The 26,394-nt window shown below is 44.5% G+C and overlaps 1 protein-coding gene across 1 annotated transcript in view; it reads right to left on the minus strand.

The window, feature by feature from the left end:
* Nucleotides 1-14,034, minus strand: part of Galm (galactose mutarotase) — a 55,619-nt gene extending 41,585 nt beyond the window's left edge. The window contains exons 1-2 of the mRNA XM_027426027.2: nucleotides 13,737-14,034; nucleotides 5,588-5,742 (exon numbers count right to left, since the gene is read on the minus strand). Coding sequence (XP_027281828.1) covers nucleotides 5,588-5,742; nucleotides 13,737-13,926 — 345 coding nt within the window. The 5' untranslated portion in view covers nucleotides 13,927-14,034. The remainder of the gene's footprint in view (nucleotides 1-5,587; nucleotides 5,743-13,736) is intronic.
* Nucleotides 14,035-26,394: the final 12,360 nt, after the last annotated feature.

The raw sequence follows: 26,394 nt of genomic DNA on the forward strand, positions 1-26,394 counted from the left end.
GGCCTTGAACTCACTGAGATCTACCTGCCTCTGCCACCCGAATGCTGGGATTAAAGGAGTGTGCATCATTATGCCCCACAAGCTGCAGCAATTATGCTTAACCATCCAGCCACCTCAGCAGCCCAAATAGCCTTTCTTTTAAGGACCAGGTGTAGAGGGTTAAGTTTAGACTGTTGTTAGCTTGTGATCTGTTGCTTCTCCCTCTTCAGCATTTCCTCCTGGCATGCGTAACTGGCCAAATCTCCATTTTTAACAGAACAGTTAAGTTAAAAATTAAAAACCTAGCCAGGTGGTGGTGGCGCATGCCTTTAATCCCAGCACTCGGAGGCAGAGGCAGGCGGATCTCTGTGAGTTCGAGACCAGCCTTCCAGGACAGCCTCCAAAGCCACAGAGAAACCCTGTCTTGAAAAACACCAACACCCCCCCTCCAAAAAAAAAAAGAAAAGAAAACCCTGTTAGACCAGAGGAACAGCCCCTGAGGCCAGGTATTGTTTACTCAGCCCCACCAGGACTCACTCTCATACAGTGTGCATCTTACAGGAAGGGGAGCCCAGAGGGACAAAGGCCTCTGCATTCCCAAGGTGAAAGCAGCTGCATCGAGAACAAACGCACTGAGATCAGATGATACCCGGTTAACTCCCAGAAATGGTGAACTTTCAAGGCATTTAAAATGGGAGGCCTAGGGGCTGCAGAGTTGTCCCAGTGTTTAAGAATACTTGTTGCTGGGGGAGAAGAAATGGGGGTGAGGGGAGGGAGAGGGAGAGGGGAAGTACACGTGAAACAAGCCTGTTCCCTAACTTGTGAAAGACCCCGAAGAGGCACTTTCGTAGAGGGAGACTCACACCCAGGAATCAGCGAGGCCACGAACTGGATGTAAAAAACAAGAGGTTTTATTGGAGACGCGGGTACCCGGGGCGACTTAGCTTTTCTGAGGCCAAGCGCCCCGAGCCAAGGGAAAGGGGTCCTTATATAGGGAAAAAGGCGCAAGCTAGGAGCAGGGATTCTATTTGATGGTTCAAATGAGGCACAGAGCCATTCCAGATCAGCATATTCTCAAGGTCTGGTGTCTGGTACAACAGACTTGATTCCTCCCTCCGCGCCCAGGTGGCTGACCTTGGGGGCGGAGACCTTGGGACGGAGTGTTTCTCAACGGGGGGGGCGTGGGGGCGAGGGGTGCCCTTTCCCTGCTCGGCCCCAGCCCCGGGGCGCGGTGCCAGGGCAGCCCCGCCTGGGTGAACCGGCTTGGGAGGGAAAACGGCAGCCGGGGGAAGTGGAGGCCGGCGGGGGCAGGGACAGCAGGATGAAGGTGAAGCAGGGCAGCTCTGCGGCAGCTAGCAGCTCCCGGACAATTATCGCCCCGCGCTGCACTCTCCAGCCCATCCCGGCTGCTCCAGAGAGAACACCCAGCATCAGCATAGGCGGGGGGAGACAGAGAGGCAGCGGGCCTTTCACTTGAATTAATAATAATAATAATAATAATAATAATAATAAAAAGAGAAAAAAAAAGAATACTTGTTGCTCTTGCAGAGGGCCCAAGTTCATTCCCAGAACCCACCAAGGCTCACAACCATCCGTAATTCCAGGCATGCAGGGCACAGACATACATGCAGGCTAAACAGTCATGGATGTATAATAAAATAACAAATCAAAAAGGAAGCCTGGGGTGGCAAAACAGGTCTGTGGGCAATAGTATTTGCATGGCAGGATGGCTCCGTGGGCAATAGCATTTGCATGCAAGCCTGACAACCTGAGTTCCACTCCTAGAACCCACAGTGGGAGGGGAAAATGGATTTCTAAAAGTTGTCCTATGACCTCCACACGAACAGCACACATACAGACACGCATGATGTGGAATATTTGTTAGATGTGTTACATTCTTTTATTCTGTAGAACAGCATCCTTTTATGTTGCATTTGTTTAACTCTGTAAAGCTGTGTTACTTTACATGCCTAAAACACCTGAGGGGTCTAATGAAGAGCTGAACGACCAATAGTCAGGAGAGGGACAGGGAGGGCTGCCAGGCAGAAAGAATAAATAGGAGGGAGAAAAGGAGGAGAGGAGGATGTCAGGATTCAGCCACCTAGTTACACAACCAGGCATGGAGTAAGAAGGAAAGACAGGTATATAGAACAGAGAAAGGTAAATGCCCAGTGGCAAAAGGCAGATGGAACAATTTAAGATTGGCTAGAAACAAGCAAAGCTAAGGACAGACATTCATAAATAAGAATAAGTCTCATTTGCTCAGCCTAGACACAAGGGTGTGGGGGTGAAGAGGTGCATTGGTCCTGCCTCAACGAGATGATGGGAAAAACTTAGTAGATTTCCTAAGGGAGGCCTTACCCTCTCTGAGGAGCAGATGGGAGTTGGGGGGGGGTGGAGTGGGGAGAGTGGGAGGAGAGGAGGGAACAGAAACTGGGATTAGAATATAAAAAATAAATTAATAAAAAAAAGATTAAAAAAATAAGTCTTATTTTAAGCTGGGTGGAGGACCAACAAAGAGCAAAGAGTAAAAATAACCAACCAACCAACCACACACACACACACACACAAACACACACACACATACACAGTGTGCATGAGTGTACGCACACATGGACACACAGATACACACACATGAACACATACGAACACACACACACAAGCACATACACACAAGCATGCACAAGCACACATACACATGGACACAGATATATACATGAGCACACACATACAAAGATATATATACACACAGATAAGCACACATATGCATTCAACACAAATGAATTTTTTTAAAAATTAAGGCACTTGTTACACTTGTAATTTTAAGGAAAAAAAATCCTCAGATGGAAAATTTTAGGAATTAAATGTTTGAAATAAAAATGTTTTTGCCTTGCCACCTAGATTTTTGACCTTTAGAAAAAGGGCACAATGGAAATATTTTTATTTTCCTCAGCTAAGTGCAATTCCTATCCATGGGAAGGGTTTCCTGACCCTGAGTTTCCACATTTCCAGAAATCTCACATCTTTAGTATTTCTTGTACTATTTCTAGAAATGTCAGGACTCAACTTTCATTAAAAAACAGTGTTAATGTAAATAGAAAAAGCACATTATCTACAAACTAAATTATTCATTTATTGTTGAGATCAAATGAAGAATAAAGCATCAAGTTCAACAATGCTACTCATGTTACTGTATTAAAACTTTCCGCCCCAAACTTCAATGGTTCAAAAAAAGCCAAGTCTTTCCCACCACAGTCATTCTCTGGACTATCCACAGACAGATGGATGCTATCTGCTCCTCAAGGGCAGTTCAAATCCCACCACCCCTCACCTCCCACAGCACACTGTTCACATCTGTGTTGCTGCAGTGCTCCTATTCCAGTTATGGAAGGGGCCATCCTTGGAACCTCAGGAGCACAGAAGGGACTCGCTCCAATAAAGGACACTGCCAACATTGGAATGTGTTGCCCAAAAGTTTTGTCTGTCGGGAACTTGTTTCTCAAATTCATGGTAAGGCTACCTGAGGCACACCTAAGGGGATATTAGAGTTAGATGAGGCCGTGATAACAAGCACAGCCCAGTCCCCATGATGCTTTTATAATAAGAGGAAGAAAGACCTGAGCTGTCACCATTATTCTAAGAGGCCTCCTCCATGTTAGGATGAAGCAAAGGGAGAAAGAGCTTGCATGTAGAATAAAACAAAAAGCTGGTGCCATGCTTTTAAACTTCCAGCTGCCAGAAATGTGAGCTAATTTGGATGCCGGAAGCTCTGGGTTCATCACATAACACTGTGATTCCTGGACTGGAGAGGTAGTTGAGCAGCTAAGAGTGCTGGATGCTCTTGCACAGTGCCCAAGTTTGGTTTCCAGTACCCACATCTTGCAGCTCACAACAGACATAACTGTAGCTCCAGAAACCCAATACCCTCTCTGGCCTCCTTTAAGTAACTGCTCACACGTGTGTACACACACACACACACACACACACACACACACACACACACACAGAGAGAGAGAGAGAGAGAGAGAGAGAGAGAGAGAGAGAGAGAGAGAGAGAGATGCACACTCACACACAAATAAGAAAATAAATCTTTAAAAAACAAACAAATTAACAATCCCAGCAATGGGGAGCTAGAGAAAGGAGGATAATAAATTGACGATTATCCACAGCCAGCTCAAGGCCATCATGGGATCCTGTAAGGAAAAAAGGGGGAGAGGCAGACAGCTATGCACTTACTACTAGTGTTCAAAAAGGGAATGAATATGTGTTAATGAATATCACAGAAAATACAGAAAAAGGAAGAACAGGTAGATAAAACAAGTTGCTGTTTTGAGGCCCCTCTGAAGATCCCTGTCCCAACTAAGGCCTGTCCAGCTTCCTCTGGGTTGAGGTTTGCGCACGAACCTGGCATCTTGTAGAAATCCTCAGCCCTAACACTGGTGGAACTGACACTTCCCTCTACAGTCTGCTCTTCCTAGTGTGAGAAGTACCTTGCTGAGGAAAGGGAACCAACAGGTAGTCTGGTTCTAGGACAGGAAGCTGCTAACAGAAGTGGGGGAAACAGAGAGCAACCAACTTCCTTCAAAAGAGAAGAAGCAGCGGCTTTTAACTGCCACCCACGTCCTCATCCTCTCTGGCTAGAGTATAGGAAGTAACCTAAGCTGCATGGCCCAAAGGAAAGTTACCTCTGCAGTTTTCTCTCTCGCAGCCCAGAACAAGACTGGTCAGAGTTGCTGAGCTGACCCTGTGCCTCACAGCAGGGCTGGGAAGCACAAGGCAGGGTTTGAACACCACATTGAAACTGCTTGGTCCACTTGCCTTCCTGACTTCGTTTCCCAGGGATTTGGGAGTGCTTGTTTAGAAAGGGGACCTGGAGACAACCTGAGCTAACTTTGGGGAACAAAGCAGTGGAAGGGTAGACCCAGGTATGGTGCACACTATGCATGGGGGAGGGGACTAAGGACAGATACAAGGAGGTGTGTTGGATTGTGTACACTGGAGGACACAAGTACTTATGTGTAGGAGTGAGGGATTGGGGCCAAGCAGGCCCTGCTATCCTACTAGGAGATGTGTAGCCTTTTGGGGCCTCGGCAGTCACATTTGGTGATCATGCATAGTTGTTTCTTTCTTTCTTTTTTTTTTTAAGATTTATTTATTTATTATGTATATAGCATGCTGTCTGTATATAGGCCTGCAGGCCAGAAGAGGGCACCAGATCTCATTATAGATGGTTGTGAGCCACCATGTGGTTGCTGGGAATTGAACTCAGGACCTCAGGAAGAGCAGCCCGTACTCTTAACCTCTGAGCCATCTCTCCAGCCCGATCATGCACAGTTTTAAGAAGGACTAGAGAAAACAGATGCAAATACCTGTGCAGTAAGTGGGTAGGAATAATCATTAATCCATGTCTCTGAAACTCAGTTCCCTGAGGCTAACACTGTGTAAGCCATGTTTTCCTGAGTCCAAGGCTGTCAAAGTTAGGAACCAGCAAACTCCTGGATCCCTCCACCACATAAGTGTTCCTGGGGCTGGGATTAAGACTGGCAAATACACGCTTGAGGGGACTTTGAAGCATGCCAAGAGAGACCCTGTCACATGCTCAACTCACCTTATCAAACCCTCTGAATCCTCCATGGAGACTGTTGGGCTCTTTGTTGATGGGCAGATGGTACTCCTTCCCATCCACTGTGAATCTTCCTTTGGCAATTCGATTGGCTACCCTCCCAACCACTGCTCCAAAGTAGGGTTGCTTCTGAAGGTAACCTGCACACACAAACAGGACATAATAGCATCATTTTGTTTGTCTGTTTTGAGGGTTTCTCTGTGTGTAGCTCTGGCAATCCTGGAACTCAGGACCAGGCTGGCCTTGAACTCACAAAGATCTGCCTGATTCTGCCTCCCCGGTACCACAAGGCCCAGTCTTTAAAAATACACACACACACACACACACACACACACACACACACACTGCTTGTATGTCTATTCACCACATGTATGAGGTCATTGGATTCCCCTGGAACTAGAGTTAACACACAGTTGGAGATGCCATTTGGGTGCTGGAAATTGAATCTGGGTCCTCTGAGAGAACAGCAAATGCTCTTAACTGCTGAGCCATCTCTCAAACACCTCTTATGCAGTCTGGAAAGAAAACTATGACTTTTTATTTTTTAAAAAAACATACAATTAGGGGCTAGAGAGATGGCTCAGTGGCTAAGAACTCATACTGCTCCTACAGAGGACCCAAGTTCAGTTTCTAGCACTTATATCAGTTGGCTCTCTACTTCCTGAAACCGCAGCTCCAGAGAATCTGGGCACATGCACTAACAGACACAGATACACAAAGACACACACATACACCATTTTTTTTTAACTTCAAAAATACCATACAATTAGCAAATAAAAGGTTAAGTAAAACACAAAGATATATGGCAGGCTTGCCAGAAGAAACATAGAATGCCCAGTTAAATTTGCATTTCAGATAAGTATTGAATTGTTTTTTATTTTTGTTTTTTCCTGACAGGGTTTCTCTGTTTAACAGCCCTGGTTGTCCTGGATCTTGCTCTGTAGACCACAATAGCCTCAACTTATAGTCCTGGGTGCTAGGATTAAAGGTGTAGACCATCAACTGCCAGGCTTATCCCAAGTCTTAAAATCTGCTCATCCCTATCATAACTATCTACCATATTTCTCTTGATGGCTACAGGGTATTATGATGAGCATAAAATATTATTGGCTTTGGAGGCAGGTGCTATAAAAAGCAAAGTTGCATTGTTGCAATTATGACTTTGAGCATAAGCAAGCATACTGTAGCATTTCCCACTTCTTTATATTCCTCTATGTTTGGGTTACAACCGAAAACATTAAGGATTTTTTTGCAGTTTTTTGTTTTGTTTTGTTTTACACTAAGAATTCTATTCTCCCTCCCCAAGGCACTGTACCACCACCACCACTTCTGATCAACAGAGAATGGGATTCAAGCATGTAAATTCTTTTTTTTTACAGTTGTAGAAGATGCTCATAGTACAGACCCTGAACTGATTAAGCCAGTTACAGGTTCCCACTGCTCACCTAGTCTGGCACAAGCTAAACATTAACCATTTTGCAAGCTCACTGTCCTGTTTCCTTCCTTTCTAATCAATGATGTTTCTGGGCTCCACTCCTGATTGCTAACAATCACCAAGCAATGTCTAAGTCCCAGACACTCTGCATTTCACCCTTAGAACTTCATCAAGGAAGGGAGATAATCTTATTATCCCTGTTTCACAGAGAGGTTAAATACTTTGCCCCCAAACACGATCGAGCAATAAAACCTAGCCTTCAATCTTGAAAGTCTGGCTCCAGAGTTTATGTGTCTCTGTTTCTCTTTTTTAGGAAGGATCATGTTACACAGCCCAGTTGGGCCTTGTAATTCTATTTCTACTTCAATTGCTGGGATTATTGGTATGTGACACCACACCCTCTGAGTCCATGCTCTTGCGCATCATCACCTACCAGTTCTCCCCAGTATCCCAGGGGAGGTTGTTCCACTGGGGACCCACCCTTCTGAGACATCAAAATCTGCAGATGTTCACATCCTCGTAGAGAATAGTGAGGCATCTACATAGAATCTATGAATATTCTCTCTCATACTTTTTTTTGAGGGGGTGCTGGGAATTGAACCCAGGTCCTCTGGAAGAACAGCCAATGCTCTTAACTGCTGAGCCATCTCTCCAGACCTTCTCATATGCTTTAAGTCACAGATAACATACAATACTTAACATTTATAAATATTACATAAATAATTATTAGGCAATGACTAGAAAAAGTCTAAACACCTTTAGTACTAATGTAATCCCCTATCCTATCCCAAATCTTCTTCTTCTTCTTCTTCTTCTTCTTCTTCTTCTTCTTCTTCTTCTTCTTCTTCTTCTTCTTCTTCTTCTTCTTCTTCTTCTTCTTCTTCTTCTTCTTCTTCGTGTGTATGAGGAGGCCAAAAGAAATAACAACAGTAAAACCAAACAAACTCTGTGTGTAAAAACAGGTTGGTTGTATCTGTTTTTCAGAGATACCTTGATGTATCTGATAAATGCACGGGACCTCCCCCCACAAGCAGTGCTGGAGACAGCTGCATGTGGGTCAGCAAGTCTCCTGCTCATGAGCATGTCAGAATACCTTCACTGGGGACCTCTTCTTTCAACAGTGACCCCCCCCCTGCCACAAAGAGTGGCACTTCTCCAGTTCCTCAGTTTGGATGAACAGTTTCTAGGAATGAAACCATTAGGACCAAGAAAACATTTCTCTGGTTGTCTCTGGAGAACCCTTCACAGAACAAAGGCATCAAGTGTCACAAAGCCTTTCCATCCAATCAGGACTGTGAAAAATGACAAGCTCAGATCCTGAAGTGGGCATGACTGAAAGGGTTTTGAAATGCAGAAAATATTGTTTACCATCAAAAGGTCAAAGTTCCTAGGTCTAACAGTGAACTCAACTGCCCAATTGAAAGAGTAGAGTAGTTTTCCCTGGTTCTTGAGCCAGAATAAATTAGTAAGTGCTTCATGGTGCAATACAGCCCTTCTACTCCCCTGCCACCATATCACACAGCCTATGACTTTGCCGGAAGGCCCTTCTAAAGTCTGAAGGAAAATTACTCCTAAGGAAAATTACTCCCTACTTTCCCTCAGAAGCACCACCCACTGAACTACTGTTCTTAGGCTGTAAGAAAACAACTTGAATTGACAATCACTTACATATTATCTCCATGACATAGTACCAGAATAAGCAAAATTAAATGAATAAAAAGTCTAGCAGAGTGAAAGAAGCTATTTAGGGGCAAAAGAAGGAAAAGTGCATATGATAGGTAGGATTTTAGTTGGAGGGGTGATAGGGGAGGAAGGGAGGGAGAAGGGAACTGGGATCATCATGTAATTCAATCTAGTTTGTAATTCAAATATATATATTATATATATATGTATATATATATATATATATATATAAAGGAAAAGTGATGATAACGATTAAGAGTTCTCTCAGAGGCAAGCGGATCTCTGTGAGTTCGAGACCAGCCTGGTCTCCAGAGCGAGTGCCAGGATAGGCTCCAAAGCTACACAGAGAAACCCTGTCTCGAAAAACCAAAAAAAAAAAAAAGAGTTCTCTCACTGAGAGACTTTGCTCACATGGACAGACAGGGGCAGATACATACACTACAGGTCTGGAGCCCTAAACAACTCACTGAAGATCACACAGCGTTAACAAAGCATTGATTTAAATCAGGACTTCTTAACGTTCCAACAAGGGCATCCTTGGGCATCTGCAATATCAATCTTCAGTCCTTAACCAGAACTCTTTTGTCTCCATTCCCTCATTAAAACCTAGGTTTTGTTTGTTTGTTCCGAGATAGGCTTTCTCTGTGTAACAGTCCTGGCTGTCCTGGAACTCTCTTTGTAGATCAGAACTCTCTGCCTCCCAAAACCTGGAGTTTTTTGCTGTTTTGTTTTGAAACTAACCTAGATGAGAATGACCTTGAACTTCTGATCCTCCTGTCTCTATCCCCATAAGTGCTGGAATTATAGGAAAACACCACAATGCCTTGTTTTCATACAGCACTAGGGATGGAATTCAAGTTGTTTTTGTTTTTTTTGTTTGTTTGGTTTTTGTTTTTGACACAGGGTTTCCCTGTATAGCCTTGGCTGTCCTGGAACTCCCTCTGTAGACCAGGTTGACTTCAAAATCACAGTGATCTGCCTGCTTCTGCCTCCCAAATGCTGGGATTAAAGGTCTGCACTATATGGGAATTCAAGTCTTTAAAACTACATTAGGCAGGCACTTTACTGACTGGGCTACATCCCAAACCAGCCCTTGGACCTCAGCACTGCTTGTTTGCTGACAGTCAAGTGAACTCCAACCCCACTGAACTACAACTCCATACTTCAAAGCATCAAGGGTATTTTTTTTTTTTTATTCTTCCCATAATGGCTGTCACAGCAGTAATAGCTGGTTATTTGGTGGTAACTGGGGGGAAATGAATGGGAAGGAGGCTCGTTGATTGTATGTATGGGTAGGCTGTTTATACCTGTGGTTTATAAGCAAATCTCCTTTCACAGGCTTTGAAAGAAGTGATAATGACTGTTGGTGAGTCACACAAGATGATAAGAAAGGGCAGGAAAACCCACAGGAGACATTCCTTACTGTTTTCAGGCTACAACTATAATTTCCCTCTTTAGAATTCTACAGAAGAAAGATGTTTTTCCCAGAGAGAAATTGAACCATTCTGAACTCGGCTCATGGCAATCAATCAAGCAGTTTGATGGAAAAATCCTTCTGGGAGACTAGCAGTTACAAAAGAGACACATTTCACATAATTACCAACATTTAGCCCTTACTCATAGCTCAAAACATTTCTAAAACAAGGTAAATTCATTCACTTCAAATTATTTGCTCAGTTTGTTTATGTATACTTACACAATCGAACTTAATAAACTACAATTATGGGCTGGAGAGATTCTCAGAGGTTAAGAGCACCGGCTGCTCTTCCAGAGGTCCTGAGTTCAATTCCCAACAACCACATGGTGGCTCACAACCATCCCTTATGAGATCTGGTGCCCTCTTCTGGGGTGCAGATATACATGGAAGCAGAATGTTGTATACATAATAAATAAATAAAATCTTAAAAAAAAATCAAACTACAATTATTTACGTGTGTGTGTGTGTGTGTGTGTGTGTGTGTGTGTTTTCAGGCACTGCATGTATGCATGTGAAGGTCAGAGGACACAGTAATCAGGTCTCTCCTTCCACCATGTGGCTCCTGGGAATCCATCTTGGATCCTTGGCAGCAAACACCTTTACCCAGTGTGCCACTTTGATGGTTCCATTATCAGGGTTTTACTATGTATCCCCAGTTATCCCAGAACTTGCTACATACATTAGGTGCCACCAAACCAACTCTAAAATGTTTTTTTTTCTTTTGTTTTGAGACACAGTTTTTCTGTGTAACAGCCATAGCTGTCCTGGAACTCCCTCTGCAGACCAGGCTGGCCTCAAACTCACAAAGATCCACCTGCCTCTGCCTCTTGAGTGTTGGGATTAAAGGTGTGTGTCACTAACTCTGCACCTAAGACGATTTCAATACACTAAAATCAACCAAGGTAGTAGCAGAGAGCCATTTTATACTTTTACAATTGAGATAATACACTTCCTGTTGTGATATGCTAATGCCTATCTTCACAACACTATGAAAACCTGAAAATCAGGACTCTACAAAGGGAACTAGGTTTCCTCTGCCATAATCTTGAGGCCAGCTAACATCTCAGAAAGCACTTAATATTAATAACCTACACTTGTTTTCCTTTCAACCTCTCTTTTGAAAATAGTGTTTCTCTCCTTTTAAAATAATTCAGTATCAAATTATAGCACAGGAATGAAACTGCCCATCTTGATAGATACATCAAGAATATTTTAAAAGTTCTGATTTGGTGAAGCTGTGATGCATCTTGATAAGAAAATGCTATAGACCAGTGGTTTGAAACCTTCCTAACGCTGCAACCCTTTAATACATTTCCTCATGTTGTGGTGACCACCCCATAAAATTATTTCATTGCTACTTCATAAGTATAATTCGGCTACTGTTATGACTCCTAATGCAAATATTTGATATGCAATCCAAAGGTTGAGAACCAGTGCTCCAGAGCCTTCTCAAGCACCAGGGAGCCTAACAAAGGACCTGCTAAATTACTCTAATCCCAGGAGAGCCAATGCCTTTTGTCTAGAGACTAGGTGAGGCTAATTCTTTCACTGAGCCTACAATAGGCACCCCAAACTAAGATAAATAACCTCACAATTGGTATTTCCATGCTTGTAAAGAAACTGGTGCCACCCCAGTGGGATGTCACCTCAACTCACATTTCATCTGGACTCCAAAGACATCTTGTGATCTTATTTCAGGTGCAAGGGACTCTCATCTCGAAACTAAAAGTGGCCAGGAGCAAGGGCAGTTGTAGTCTCTATAAGGTGGTGGCTAGTGCTCCTTGGCATGGTGACCAGGCAGAGACTGATTAACAGCAGGTACCACCCATCACCTCTGATTTTCTTACTGGCTCTAGAATTCTATGGATCAGATTCGCCCTCCACTCCACTGTAATCTCTTTGGGATTTATTTCAGCCCAGAAATGGGCTATGCTATCAGCAAAGATGAGTGACTCAGCAAACTGGCTCTAAAGCCTCCTCCTCCATCACACACCTGCCCTCCGGCCTTCCAACTGTGAAGATGTCTGGACACAAATGAGAAATTGGGGTTCACCTTCAAGGCTCCACATCTTCCCACAGTCTGTCCCTTGCCAACAGCCTCAACTAAGCTACCAAAGAAATTCTGCTGGGGGGGCTATAGAGGGAATGTAAATAACCTGTGGATGGCTACAGGGCAATAAGGACATAAAGACAGGCCAGGCAGTTGTGGCATACACCTTTAATACCAGCACTCAGCAGGCAGAGGCAGGCGGATCTCTGTGAGTTAGAAGGCCAGCCGGGTCTACAGTGATTTCTAGGGCAGCCAAAGACACACAAAGAAAGAGAAACCCTGTCTCTAAAAAACGAGAGAGAGAGAGAGAGAGAGAGAGAGAGAGAGAGAGAGAGAGAGAGCCAGAGGTGAGCTAACAGGAGCCTCAGCAATACTCTTATAATGCCTTTTAATAAAAGGATGGGGAACACATCTATTTTGCTTGAAAAACAGGGTTTTCCTGCTGACCCCAAACCAAGAGCCAAATTAAACATCTGAAGAACCAAGTAGGTAGAAAGACACACCAAAAGGAAAACCTCAAACCTCCTCTTGTGGTACAAAATCGGTCTACACCTTACCTCCTAGCAAAACAGACTAATTCTGTTCCCATTTGCCAGTTTTACTTCAGACTTTGCTTTCTGTCTGGTTACATGCAATGCTAAGGAATGGCAAGATGCACACTTTTCTTCTGCAAATCAAACTGCAATCCAGTGACTTTACTTGGTAATTGTGGGTCTAAAATCTGTCTCCCCAGCTAAACTGCAAGTTGAGAGTGAGCCTTGTCTATCTTGTTGAGTGAGTGTACTGCATCAACAGAGTACTAACTGCATGAGTTAGGATAAAACTGCTGACTGTTACATTTGTGAATTGGAAGCAGGACTATCAGGAGTTCCAGGCCAGCCTTAGCCACATAGTGAGATGCGGGCCAGATAAGGCCACGAGACCCCATCCAAAACATAAAAAGGCATCTGAATTGCCCAACAGATGTAATGATTATGTCCCTGTCTTAGGAGGCCGTATTTCCAGACTAGTGGCTATATCCCTTTCATTAAGATCATGTTCCTGAGTAAATGGGAACTGTGTCCCACACTGACCACAGTAGCCAAGCCCTCTGGTGAGTTTACACCGGGCCTACATTCTGAGGCATTTCTGCTGAAGGAGACCGCAAAGAAAATCCGATGGAGGGTGGAGAAAAACACAAGGGAGCAGAAGGCTCCACACACCCTGTGGCCCACAGTTTGAAGATCGCTCTAAGGAGTTTGGTCTCTCTCAGCTGACTTCCTCGTGAACAGTGACTAGTCCGACTACTTAAGGGAGGCCAAGTCCTACAGCCATTTGCATTCGATCCGGTTTGTTCCAACCACACAACTGTTAGCCGCTACCATTAGCCCATTCTCGCGCTTCCAGATTAGACTGTCAAATCCCGCGAGTGGCCAGAAGGACCGCAGGATCGGGAGTGTGTACGGGCCTGGGACCGTTCGGCAGCCCTGGGCAGGAGGAAGCGACCCACCTTCCAACTCGGCAAAGCCGAGCACCACGTCTGAGGCTCTCCCCTGCCTGTCTGGGACATGCAGAGCAGTGATCGTGCAGCCCCAGGAGATGATGTCCACAGTCAGCCGGTCTGACCGAAGCTGGAACTTCTCCACTGTCCCTCCCCCCGAGGGCAGCTCTCCAAACACGGTTCTGGTCACCGACACCATGAGGAAAGTGGTGGGCGTGCAGCTAGCTACTCCCTGCGGTTCAAACTCCAGTCTTGATCACGTCTGGAATGATAAAAGTTCCCAGGAGCGGGGGAGGGACTCGGTTTGACTCCTCCCCTTGATGCCTGGATTTAAGTAGTTGCGCACCCTCGGGGGCGGGGACGGGGACGGGGGCGGGTAGGGGCAATGCCTGAGGCCTTTTGAAAACTTTCCTTTGCCTGAGGTACTGCAGGGGTAAACTTTCCAGTCAGGTTTACAGGTCTTTTCCCTCGCTAATCCTGGCTGCAGCGCATGTCGGGAAAGGTAGTCTTTGAGAAAATTGCAATTGCATCTTGGGGCATGTAGTTTAAACCAAAGCAACTACTTGTTTTGCGCAGGCGCTCGTGGTCAAAAGACAATCTCGGTTCTCTCCCTCGTAGGCTCTGAGGGATCACCTCAGGTGGGCAGTTTAGGGGGCCGCTCCTGTAATCACTGAGCCATGCTGCCCATCCACATGTGGTCTTTCCAAACCCCAATACCTCTTGGCCGGTTAATGCTGGCTGTTAATACTGGGACGGATCCTGAGGGAATCCCAGTTAACTCTTGGATCAGGGTGTACCGGGTGTACTAAGTCACCTGGTATAGTGGTGGTTTGGAAATGGAGAAAGTCGTTGCAGACTCCTCTGCTTGCTGACCGAGGATCCGTTTTTGTTTTCTTTCTTTCCTTTTTTTTTTTTCTTTGTCTCAAAGGATTAAGCCCTCACTAGATTGGGTCCTTTGACTTTCAGTCTCCAATTTAGGCAGGTCCTCTTTATACGAGTAATCACAGAGCTTCAGATTGTGTAGGCATCTACCCCCTTTTGCTCCGGGCAAAGGAACATGTACATTTTTTTTGTGATTTATTTAAATGTATTTTATGTGCATTGGTGTGAAGGTGTTAGATACCCTGGAACTGGAATTACCGTTATGAGCTGACATGTGGGTACTAGGAATTGGATCTGGAATTGGAAGAGCAGCCAGTGCTCTTAACTGATAAGCCATCTCTCCAGCCTGGAACATGAACTTTTAAAAAAGGAATTAAGGGAACACGTATTTACTGAAGTCCAGGTACCAGGTAAATGCCAGGTTTACTATTTCTTTTCTTATCCTTTGAAAGTAAAAAGACATACTTAAGTGTGTACATTTTGGAGAAGATTCTAAGGCCCTTGCTTAGTGTGTCTCATAATTAGCTGTCTGCAGTTTCTGACTCTGGGAGCCTATGCTGATAATCACATATCTTCATTTTTTTAGATTTATTTATTTCATGTGTTATTGTTTCCCCTGCATGTATTTATGTGCTCCTCATTCATTCTGGGTGCTCATAGAGGCCAGAAGTGTCTGTTGAGTGCCCTGGAACTGGAGTTGTAAATGGTTGTGAGCCACCATGTGGATGGTGGGAACTGAGCCCTGGGGCTCTGCAAGAGTAAGAAATACTCTTATATTCCCTTCCAGGCCGGGCGTTGGTGGTGCACACCTTTAATCCTAATTGGGAGGCAGAGGCAGGAGGATCTCTGTGAGTTCAAGGCCAGGCTGGTCTACAGAGTGAGCTCCAGGACAGGCTCCAAAGCAATACAGAGAAACCCTGTCTCAGAGAGAGACAGAGAGACAGAGAGATAGAGAGAGAAAAGAAATGCTCTTATTTGCTAGCCTTATAAAAATTTAATTAATTTTAATTTTTTTATTATGTGCATATGTGTGTCTGAGTGTGGATTTATGCACATGCAGGGTGGCCAGATGAGAGCATCAGACCCTTTGGAACTGCCATGGTAGGCAGTTGTTAGCTTCTGGACAAGAGTGCTGGAGAATCAAATTCCCCTGCCCTGCAAGAGTGGTATTAGCTCTAAGCACTGAGCCACCTCTCCAGCCCTGGAATCTTCCTTTTTTCTCACATTTCAGGCAGTTCTGATGTCGATTATCTGGGACTAGATTTAAAGAAATACTGTTTGAAGTTTTGATGACTAACTCTGACTTTTCCCAAATTAGGTTTTCATGGCCTAGGATTAAGAGCATGCTATTAGGAGCCTCAATGGAACCATGAGATAAAATACAGGTACCTCTGTCTTTCATTGCTGAATCTGCAGCTCTAGGAGGGTGCTGGCTCTAGGAAGGAGGAGAGGTCTGGGAGCCTAAGGAAGCATGCATCTCGCTCCATCTGTATTCATGGTCTTTACTTTGCCTCTGTGAGAACAGAAATGCATCCGTGATCAGGAAATTAGGCAAACCAAGCTCATGTTCCTGTAATCAAATGCTAATAAACATTAAACATTATAACTGTCTCACTCATTTCTGCCTGTGAAATTTGAGTAGTTAGCTTTCTTGCTACAAAGCCTCAATTCTCTACCAAGAAATTAGGAAAAAGAGCTTGCAGCAGGCTTCGGTGAAGTACAACATATAATAACAAAAGATCCAAACAAGTCAAATTATACAGTGTGCCACACTCACAAAGGCAGTCTTGTATGCTGCTTCATCAGAAACCCTTACAGATTCTGCAAGTCTCATCAGCCCACTTAACATGTGTGTCTGACTCATACACAAGCCCTTTCAGCAATGCTGTGTTAGCAAAGATGCTTGAGAACCTCTTCTGTGAGCAGGAAGACCATATTTTTCATTTCTCAGCCTCCAGTTGTCAATGTTCCGCCAAGCTCCTGCTGCTATAGAATGAAAGACGGGCACCTTGGGCGGCTAGCACCAAGGGTCACCGGGGAAGTGCTGTTGCTTGGCTTGGTGTGAGAAATATCTTATTTCCCTAAGGTGTGAAGAGTACATGCCTTGATTTCCTTTTCCTGTGGCTTTGAAGTGTTTAGCATATTAACTAGGGCTACCTTGTGTGAGTTATAAACCTTGCCTTCCTTATCCAAATGTCCCATTTTCTTATCTCACAGCACTACTCTGCATTCAAAGACTAGATCTACAGCAGTGTTCACTGTCCATACAATAGGGAGGTTGGCATCCAAGCAGTAATGTAGGAATGAACCATTGCTAAATTCTATGAGGTATTTAATTTTACTTTTCAGACAAAGCCTGGGGATTAGGTTACATGATAAAAGAGTAGAGATTGTGATGACATTTTTGTAAGAAGAATTACTTACCTTTTCCCTCAACCAGAGGCAGAGGTGTCAGGCTAGATAGTTGAAGAGTAAGGCTTGCTTCATCTCAGCAGGTGCAGTCACCTAAACAGGACCAAGACCTGAGGAGATGTGAGCCCGTAGACCCTGTGTTCCATATACCACACAGAAACTGTAGGCTACGAGCTGCTCCTAGAACCTCACCTCCAGGATTCATAACGATGACTCTGAAGCCTTAAGCTATTGACAGGCTGCTGCAATAGGAAACTCTCAGTCTGTGTGGAAAGACCTGGAGGAGGTTCTCGCCCATCAGGTCCATCTGTTCCTGCATCTCTCTTCTTTCTCATTGTCTGACCTCCCATGCTGTTTATTGTCAGCACTCTTCCTGGCACTAAGGAGTCACTTTCTGAGATAATTCCTTCCTTTACAAGAAAAAAATAAAAGATTATTTTTGTTGTTATTCTACCCAAGTATTGATTCCAAGACTCAGTTTTTAATGATTGTTTTGAGAATTTCATACATGAGTATATTTATGTTATTCCCACCCCTCAAGCTCTCTCAACTCCTATGTCCTTCACTTCCTTTCAAATTCATGGCCTCATCTTCTTTAACTATTATTGTTACATATGTACATAATATGTATGTGACCTACTGAGCCTATTTAGTGTTGCTTGTATGTACATGTATTTAGGACTGACCACCTGGGACAGTGTTAACTTGTCACGGGTGTTGTCCCTGGAGAAACCGATTCTCCTTCTCTTAACACCCACTAATTGCCAGTAGCTCTTTATGTAGGGGTGAATCCTTGTGAAATTTCCCTCTTTCACTTTAGCATGTCAACTGGTGCTGCCATTATGCAGATTATGTTTAAGTGACTATATTGTTGAGATTTCATAGGTACAGCTTCTCTGTCATGTCTAGAAGAAACCATCTTGCAGAAGATGCCAGACTCAATATCTCAATATTACACACACACACACACACACACATACACACACACACACACACACACACACACACACACACACACACACACTTCTTTGTTTGTTTAACCCATGCTTGTTATATTTGTGTTCAGAGGGAAACTACCTGCACTAAAAGCCAGGAATACCTGGGAGAATCCCATCAGTCTGAAAGAGGTAGAATTCTTTGTGGTTCAACTCAACCTAATTTCATCAACCATTTTGGATTTGCTACTGGGGAAAGCAAGATGGAAAGCACATGAGAGGTGCCTTTAGCAGGAAGACTGCTAAAATTGGCCATGTAAGCATGCCATTAACCTGTCAGGCATTTATGAGAATGCCCCAGGCACTGTCCTAAGTGACAGTTACACACTGATAACACATGGTCTTTGCTTTCAAGGAGCTTACCATTTAATGTGATATAGCCCTCTTTCTTTTTTACTTATTTACTTATTTTATGTGCACTGGTGTTTTGCCATGGGTGTTGGGTCCCCTGGAATTGGAATTACAGACAGTTGTGAGCTGCCATGTGGGCGCTGGGAATTGAACCCAGGTCCTCTGGAAGAGCAGTCAGTGCTCTTAACCATTGAGCCATCCCTCCAGCCCTATAACCCTCTTTCTACCTTCTAAAAGACTCCAGTAAAGATGTCAAAACTCATTATCTATCAACACCAGATGAAGCAACACACTAAGACTGGCTTCAAGGTTTTAGGCATGTTTGTACCTTGGAAGTGGTGACCAAGGAAGAATGGAGAGAGAGACTTCAAGGTGTCAGCCCAGCTGAGAAAAGAAATGGACTGGAAGCTACCTGAGGTACTGTCTTAAGTTTTATCTAGAGTCCCTAGGGTGCTTCCTATCAATCAGTAGATCTTAGCAGAATAGCTGCTAGTTGCAGAGACCAGGTTATCACCAGACATTACACCTATGGATATCTTGATCTTGGATTCTCCAATCTCTAAAACTATGAAAAATAAGTGTCTGTTATTTTTTTTTTAAAGATTTTTGAGACCTGGGCATGCTGGCACAAGTTTTTGATTCCAGCACTCAGGAAGCAGAGACAGGTGGATCTCTAAGTCGATGAGGCCCGCCTGGTATACAAAGTGAGTCCTAGGATTTCTAGGGCTACACAGAAAAATCCTGTCTTTTCTTTTTTTTTTTTTGTTCCCCCTAAGTTTTTTGAGACAGGGTTTCTCTGTGGCTTTGGAGGCTGTCCTAGAACTAGCTCTTGTAGCCCATGCTGGTCTTGAACTCACAGAGATCCACCTGCCTCTGCTTCCCGAGTGCTGAAAAATTCTGTCTTAAAAAATAAAACAACAACAAAATGTTTTTGAAACAAGGTGTCACTATGTCACTCTGGCTGGCCTAGAACTTGCTCTATAGACAAGGTTGGACTCAAACTCACAGAGATTAGCCTGCCTCTGCCTCCTATGTGCTGGGATTAAGGGCATGCATACTCCTGAGTATAGGTTTTGTTATTGCTAATTTTTTGTTTTTGTTTTTTTACGAAGTCTCAGGTAGTTTTGTTGTGGCATCACGGATGGATAAAAACAGGTGGCATTGGCTGATGAAACTGTGAATCTTCTTTGAAGAAGATAGAGGGAAACATAAGAGGGAGAAGCTAGAATTTAACAGCAAACACTGGGACAGGCACATCTGGGCATCAGGCTCAGGGTCAGAATGGGAAGCCTTCAGCAGGGCCTTTGTCTGGGTTCCTGAGCGGGATTGGAGGGGAAGCAGCTGAGTGACCTTGTTGTGGCACTCTAGGGTCCTAGGAAAAGCTTGACTGTCAGCAGACAGCCAAGCACAGCTAGTGCAAAAGGTCTAGCTAAGCAACTAGGAGGAGTCTTGTGGACCTAACATCACCACAGATTCACAGGTCAAAGGCCAGTGATAGGCAGGACATTTTGCCTCTGACCTGTAGAGATGCCCACAGAGTGTGGTGTAGATCATAATCAGAAGCCTGGCTCGGAGGCCTGCTGGGAAATCAGGCCCTCCCTGTGCAGGCTTCACTAGAACAGTGCAAGGCCACATCTCTTCCTCTGAATGTAGGTCAGAGAATTGCATCAGAGTGGCTGTCACTTCTGACTTAACCACATTCTGTAAAGAAATGTGACACAAGGGCCAGCTGGGATAAGGAAGGGGAAATATGACAGAGTCCCTGTGCAGTGTGTTTTTTATTTTGTTTTTGTTTGACACCAACTACATATCATTTCTCCATATACTGACCAATTCTGTAGCAACAGCTATGTGCCCAGTGATGGATGATTGATTGGGTCTCAGAAGACAGTAATCCAGAATGTGACACTTTGGGCATCAGAAGCAAGGTTTCAAGAAGCAAACTTTCTCTGTCTCTCGCTTCCTCTTGTTCTCTTGTGTATTACTCTCCCTTTTCCTTCTGAAGCTAGAACCAGAAATTAGAATTTCTTCTACTAAAGAGGGTCATAGATGGGGCTGGAGAGATGGCTCAGTGGTTAGGAGGACTCTGTGCTCTGCCAGAGGACCTGAGTTGTGTTCCCAACACCTATGCCAGTCTGCTCACAACTTCCTGTGACTCCAGATATGGGAATCCAATGCCCTCTTCTGCTCTACTTGGGCACTGGCACACGTGTGCAATATACTTACACAAACATAGATACGTAAATAGCAGAGCTACTTTTTATAAAGGAGGTTCATAGAAACCAGATACCTTTTTCCCAAAGTAAGTCATAATGCCTAAGAATATTGCCTGAATTTCCTCTGGATTCTTTGTCTTAGAGTTGGCCAGAAAGAAAATCTCTCATCTCTCTTGTCTGATACCAGTCCATAAGACTCTTATTTCATAACAGGTTCTGCCCTATGCCTGTGAAGAAGGAATGCTGTACCGAAAAGCCGAGAGGGATGAAAAGAAACACACCTTACTGGGTTCCACTCGGATCATACCTTCTGTCTTAGTTAGGGTTCCTATTGCTGTGAAAAGATGCTATGACCAGCCGGGTGGTGGTGGCACATGCCTTTAATCCCAGCACTCAGGAGGCAGAGGCAGGTGGATCTCTGAGTTTGAGACCAGCCTGGTCTACAAGAGCCAGTTCCAGGACAACCTCCAAAGCCACAGAGAAACCCTGTCTCGAAAAACAAACAAACAAAAAAGATGCTATGACCACAGCAACTCTTATAAGGGAAACATTAGAGGGAGATCTCACAGTTTCAGAGGTTCAGGACATTATCATCATGGCAGGGAGTATTTCGGTATGCAGGCAGACATGGTGCTGGAGTAGCTGAGAGTCCTACATCTTGCAGGCAATAGGAAGTCAACTGAGACACTGGGTAGCATCTTGAGCTTAGAAAACCTCAAAGCCCACCCCCACAGTGACACACTTCCTCCAACAAGGCCATACTGACTCCAACAAAGCCACCTCCTAATAGTGCCACTCCCTATGAGATTCTTATGGAGGCCATTTACATTCAAACTATCACACCTCTGTTCAAATAGAGTCCTACTTCTATGAATCTAAGTTTAAAATTGGGAGCCTTTTCAGTGTAATTGGAACTTCATCCTAAAGGTCTCCCATGACCCAGCACAGTCTCTCACACTTGATATGTAGTCAAGGTTGACCTTGAACTCCTGAGAGCTTGGATTATCAATATGTGCCATCATATCTGTCTATGCATGAACTTTGATAAATAATTTTTTAGTCTTTTTTCTTACTAACCTGTCTTTTATTAGAGATGGGCCATGTACTGATTACTTTTCTTTTATCTTGATAAAATGCCATGACCAAGACAACTTATAGAAGGAAGGGCTTGTTTGGGCTTATGGTTCCAGAGAGATAAGAGTCCATCTTGGCAGGAAGGCATGGCAACAAGCAACACACTAAACACAGCAGGAGGCTAAGAGCTCTTATTTCAACCATCAGCATGAAACAGAGAGAACAAACTATAAGTGGGGTGAGACCTTAAACTTAAAAAGCCTGCTCCCAGTAGCATATTTCCTCTAGTAAGGCCATACCTTCTAAGCCTCTCCAAACAGCACCACTGGTTGGGGACCAAGTGTTCAAATATATGACTCTATGGGGGGACATTCTCATTTCAGACCACTACAGGTTATGAGCCTATGGCCAGTAAGGGCTGTATCACTCTTTTATAGATTTATTGGTTTTATTCTATGTGTATGAGTGTATGTATGTCTGCCCATGGAGGTCAGCAGAGGGCTTCAGGTTCCTGGAATAGAGTTACACATGGTTGTGAACCACCATGTGGGCTCTAGGAACCAGCTGAATCTTGATCCTGTGCAAGAGCAACAAGTGCTCTTGACTGATGAGCCATCTCTCCAGCCTGGACAGATACCACTCCTACCTTCCCCTGTGAACTCAATTAAATTCTGACCCATTTACCTAGAGTTTGGGTTAGGTTCTACAAGTTAAAAGATTCAGTCTCATGAGACACCCCCAGGCTGGAGAGATGGCTCAGTGGTTAAGAGCACTGGCTGCTCTTCCAGAGGTCCTGAGTTCAATTCCCAGCAACCACATGGTGGGTCACAACCATCTGTAATGAGATCTGGTGCCCTCATCTGGCCTGAAGAAAGACATGTACACAGAACACTGTACTCATAATAAATACCTAAATCTTTTAAAAAAAAAAAAAAAGACACCCCCCATTTCAGGTGCTCGACACAAATTGGATATACTTCTTCCAAGCTGACTATAAATCTAGGGTCTCCACGGGCTCCTTTTAAAGTTTGATAATTCACTAAACTGACTCTTAGAAGTTAGGAAAAATAGCTGGGGCTGGGCATTAGTGGCACACGCCTTTAATCCCAGCACTGGTGAGGTAGAGGCAGGCGGATCTCTGTGAGTTGGAGGCCAGCCTGGTCTCCAGAGCGAGTGCCAGGATAGGCTCCAAAGCTACACAGAGAAACCCTGTCTCGAGAAAACCAAAAAAAAAAAAAAAGAAGTTAGGAAAAATACTTTCTGTTCACTGGTGCAGCCAAATAGAGAGAGGATGCACAAAGCTGTAGGGGCTTAGGTGGCACGGGACTTCCATGTTCTCTGGAAATGCCAGTTCATTGGCTATTTTTCTCGTGGAGGTAGGATTTGTTTTGACTCACAGCTCAGAGGATACAGTTAGGCACAGTGTGTGTGTGTGTGTGTGGGGGGGGTGCAATGGCTGAGGTACACAGTTGTCCTGTCTAGTTTTATGTCATCTTGACTCAAGATAGAGTCATCAGAGAGGAGGGATGTAGCACGAATCCTAATTGGTCTTAATAATAAAAACCCGGAGTCAGATACTACCGGGGAAAGCTGAAAGATCAGAGAAGCAAATTGGCCAGTCATTAGAGAACTCGAACCTCTACCAATGCTCAGACCAAAGGGGCGATTCTGTCCTCAGACTGACTGCCTCAGACTGCCTCCCCAGACTGATGCTTCAGACTAACTGTTCAGACTGACTGCCTAGATTGTCTCCCACCTTATAGTCCTCTCTCTGCCCTGCCATATCTACCTCCTTAGTGCTGGGATTAAAGGCGTGTCACCCCAAGTGATGGGATCATCTTCGTGTGAGCTCTGTTTCTCTTTTAGACTGGATCAATTTTTTTGTAGTCCTGGTGGCCTTGAACCTTGAACTAACAGAGATCTGTCTGCCTCTGTCTCCCAAGTGCTGATATTAAAGTGTGTACCACCACTGCCTGGTCTCTATGGATAACCAGTGTGGCTTTGCACTTTGATCTTCAGGTAAGCTTTATTTGTTAGATCATAAACAAAATATCACCACAGAGGGAGCCTCAATTAAGAAGATGACTCCATATAAGATTGGGATAGAGGCAAGCTCATGGGGCATTTTTTAAATTAATGATTGCTGTGGGTGGGCTTAGTCCTTTGTGGGTGGGGCCATACCTGGGCTGGTAGCCCTGGGTTCTATAAGAAAACAGGTTGAGGAAGCAAGGCAGTAAGCAGCACCCCTCCACAGCCTCTGCACCAGCTCCTGCCTCCAGGTTCCTGTCCTAACTTCCTCCAAGGATGGACAATGATGTGTAAGTGTAAGCAAATAAACCCTTTCTTCCCCAAGTTGCTCTGGTCATGGTGTTTTATCACAGTGATAGAAACCCTAGTCCAGAAGCAGCAGGCAGTAAGTGCTGGTGTTCAGATCCCTTTCTTTTTTCCTTTTCAGCCACCCAGGGATCCAACCTGTGGGATGGTGCTGTGCACATTCAGATGGATCTTTCCTTCTTAGTCAAGCATCTCTGGAAACATGCCCCGAACGGATGTGGCCAGGGGTGTGTCTCCTAGGTGACTCAGTCTTGCCAAGCTGACAATGAACTTCAACCATCAAAGCCACGTTCTGAAAACATCAGTATTGAAACATACCAAAGTTCCATTTCTTCAAGGTTTTGACAAAATATCATTAAATATTATTAAGTTATTGGCCACTCATGACTGGACTCAACCTCTAGCCCCTCCCTTTCTTTTCCTTATAGGTTGGGCTTCGGTACTTTGAATTAAGAATGGCCCCCCAAAAGCTCATATATTTAAATGCTTGATCATTAAGGAGTGGCACTACTTGAGAAAGATTAGAAGGTGTGGCCTTGTTGGAGGAAGTGTGTCACTGGGGTAGGCTTTGGAGTTTCAAATGTTCAAGCCAGACCTAGTGTCTCTCTTTTCCTGCTGCCTGTAGGTCAGGTTGTAGAACTCTGTTACTTCTCCAGCACCATGTCTGCCTGCGTACTGCCACAACAAAAATGAATTAGACCTCTGAGCTATAAACAGTGCTAATTAAATGTTTTCTTTTATAAGAGATGCCATGGTGTCTTTTCACAGCAATGGAACACTGACTAGCTAAGATGTCTAGTCCCTCAAACTCTTGGCTGATTTTTCTTGGGAGTAATTAGCCCCCATCCTGAATCTCTTGAGCACAGGACCATCTTTATTATTAAGAGATCCCAAAGACTTTAGGTTCTGTGCTAGAAACCAGGGACAAAGACCAAATGTGTGTTACTACACTGCACCCGCAACTAAACTGAGAGCAGGCACTCCTTCCAGAGGTGACCAGGTCACAGGGGAAGAGGGAGGAACTTCCAGGAAAGGCAGTGGTTCCCAAACTTTAGTGTATTTAGAATCTTCCAGGAAGCTTATTAAAATTATAGATTATTGGATCTAACTTAGTGATTCTTAGCAGTAAGGCTGAGATGGGCCAGTGCATTTATCTTTAATAACCTTGCTTAGTAAGTCCCATAGTCACTGAAGTCTGGAGACAAGGAGGGAACACAGCTCTGAGTCTCCCATCCTCTTCTCACTTCAAAGCACCATCTCCTTCTGGAAACTTTCCCAGTCATACTTTGCAGGGAGAGCCCCAAGTCTGACCAAAGGTTCCGATCTTTTCCTTATTAAGGAGAGGGAAGAATCATGGCGGAAAGCTGAAGTTGGTAGGAGAAGCGCACCTTTAGACCATGCAGATTTTGTCTCAGGGCTCTGACGTTCCGAAAAACAATCAGAATTCACATTTTTATGTGGCTTTTCTGTAAAGGCGATGTTGTTATTTCACAGGTGAGAATAGACTGGAGTCACGCAGGCATGGCTAGTATTGAAAACTCAGGCCTGCCTTGCTCCAGTGTGGTCCTCCAAACAGTACTTAAAGAAAAGGAAACATGTATGGCTGGGGTGACATAGTTATGAGCTGTGTCTGTGCAGCCACCAGTGCAGTGAATCCTTCCAAAATTTCTGGGGCAGAAGTGGTGGTGTGCTATTAAAAGTGCCTTCTCCCAGAGCCCATGTCCCCAAGTAGCTGCTTCCTCAGAACCTTCCCAGGAAATCAAATCCTTCTCAGTGTCTCTGTCACAGTGTGCTGATCTCAGATTCCTGAGGGGGAAGCTCAGCAAAAAACATCTTTACATCTCACAGGACATCTGGCTGGTTGATCCCGATCTGACCCTTTTCTGACATTGTGAGTGTGCCCGGAATGGTTCAGTGGTTCTCGGAACTACTTTCGAGGCCAAGCAGAAAAGGCCTAGTTGGAGAGCAGCCTTTCTGTTTATGGCTGGAGTGGCAAGACATACATCACCAGGGACTGGAGAGGTGGCTCATCGGTGGTTAAGAACTTTGCTTCCCTTGCAGAAGATCTGGGTTCAGTTCCCAGCATAGAAGCCTGTTCCAGCGAGTCAGCTGGGTTACCTGAAAGGGGGGGGGAGGAGCGTGAGGATTGAGAAAAGGCAGATAAAAGAAAGAGAGACAGAAACACAGGGTAGATTCAGGAGGACTGCCCAGTCCATGCCTTTCAGCACATGGGGCAGCCCCAAGTTTAATTTAGACCCTGCTGATATACAGACAGAGCAGAACAGAACAAAGCAGAACAAAGAGCAACACAGTCAATTAACCAGCTCCTGCACTGTCATTGATTTGAGAAACAGTCAGGTTCCATATCCATCACGTGAGTCCTGCTAGCAGCAAGCAGCTTCA

This window comes from Cricetulus griseus, chromosome 7 (assembly GCF_003668045.3).
Source record: "Cricetulus griseus strain 17A/GY chromosome 7, alternate assembly CriGri-PICRH-1.0, whole genome shotgun sequence".
Lineage (NCBI taxonomy): Eukaryota > Metazoa > Chordata > Mammalia > Rodentia > Cricetidae > Cricetulus > Cricetulus griseus.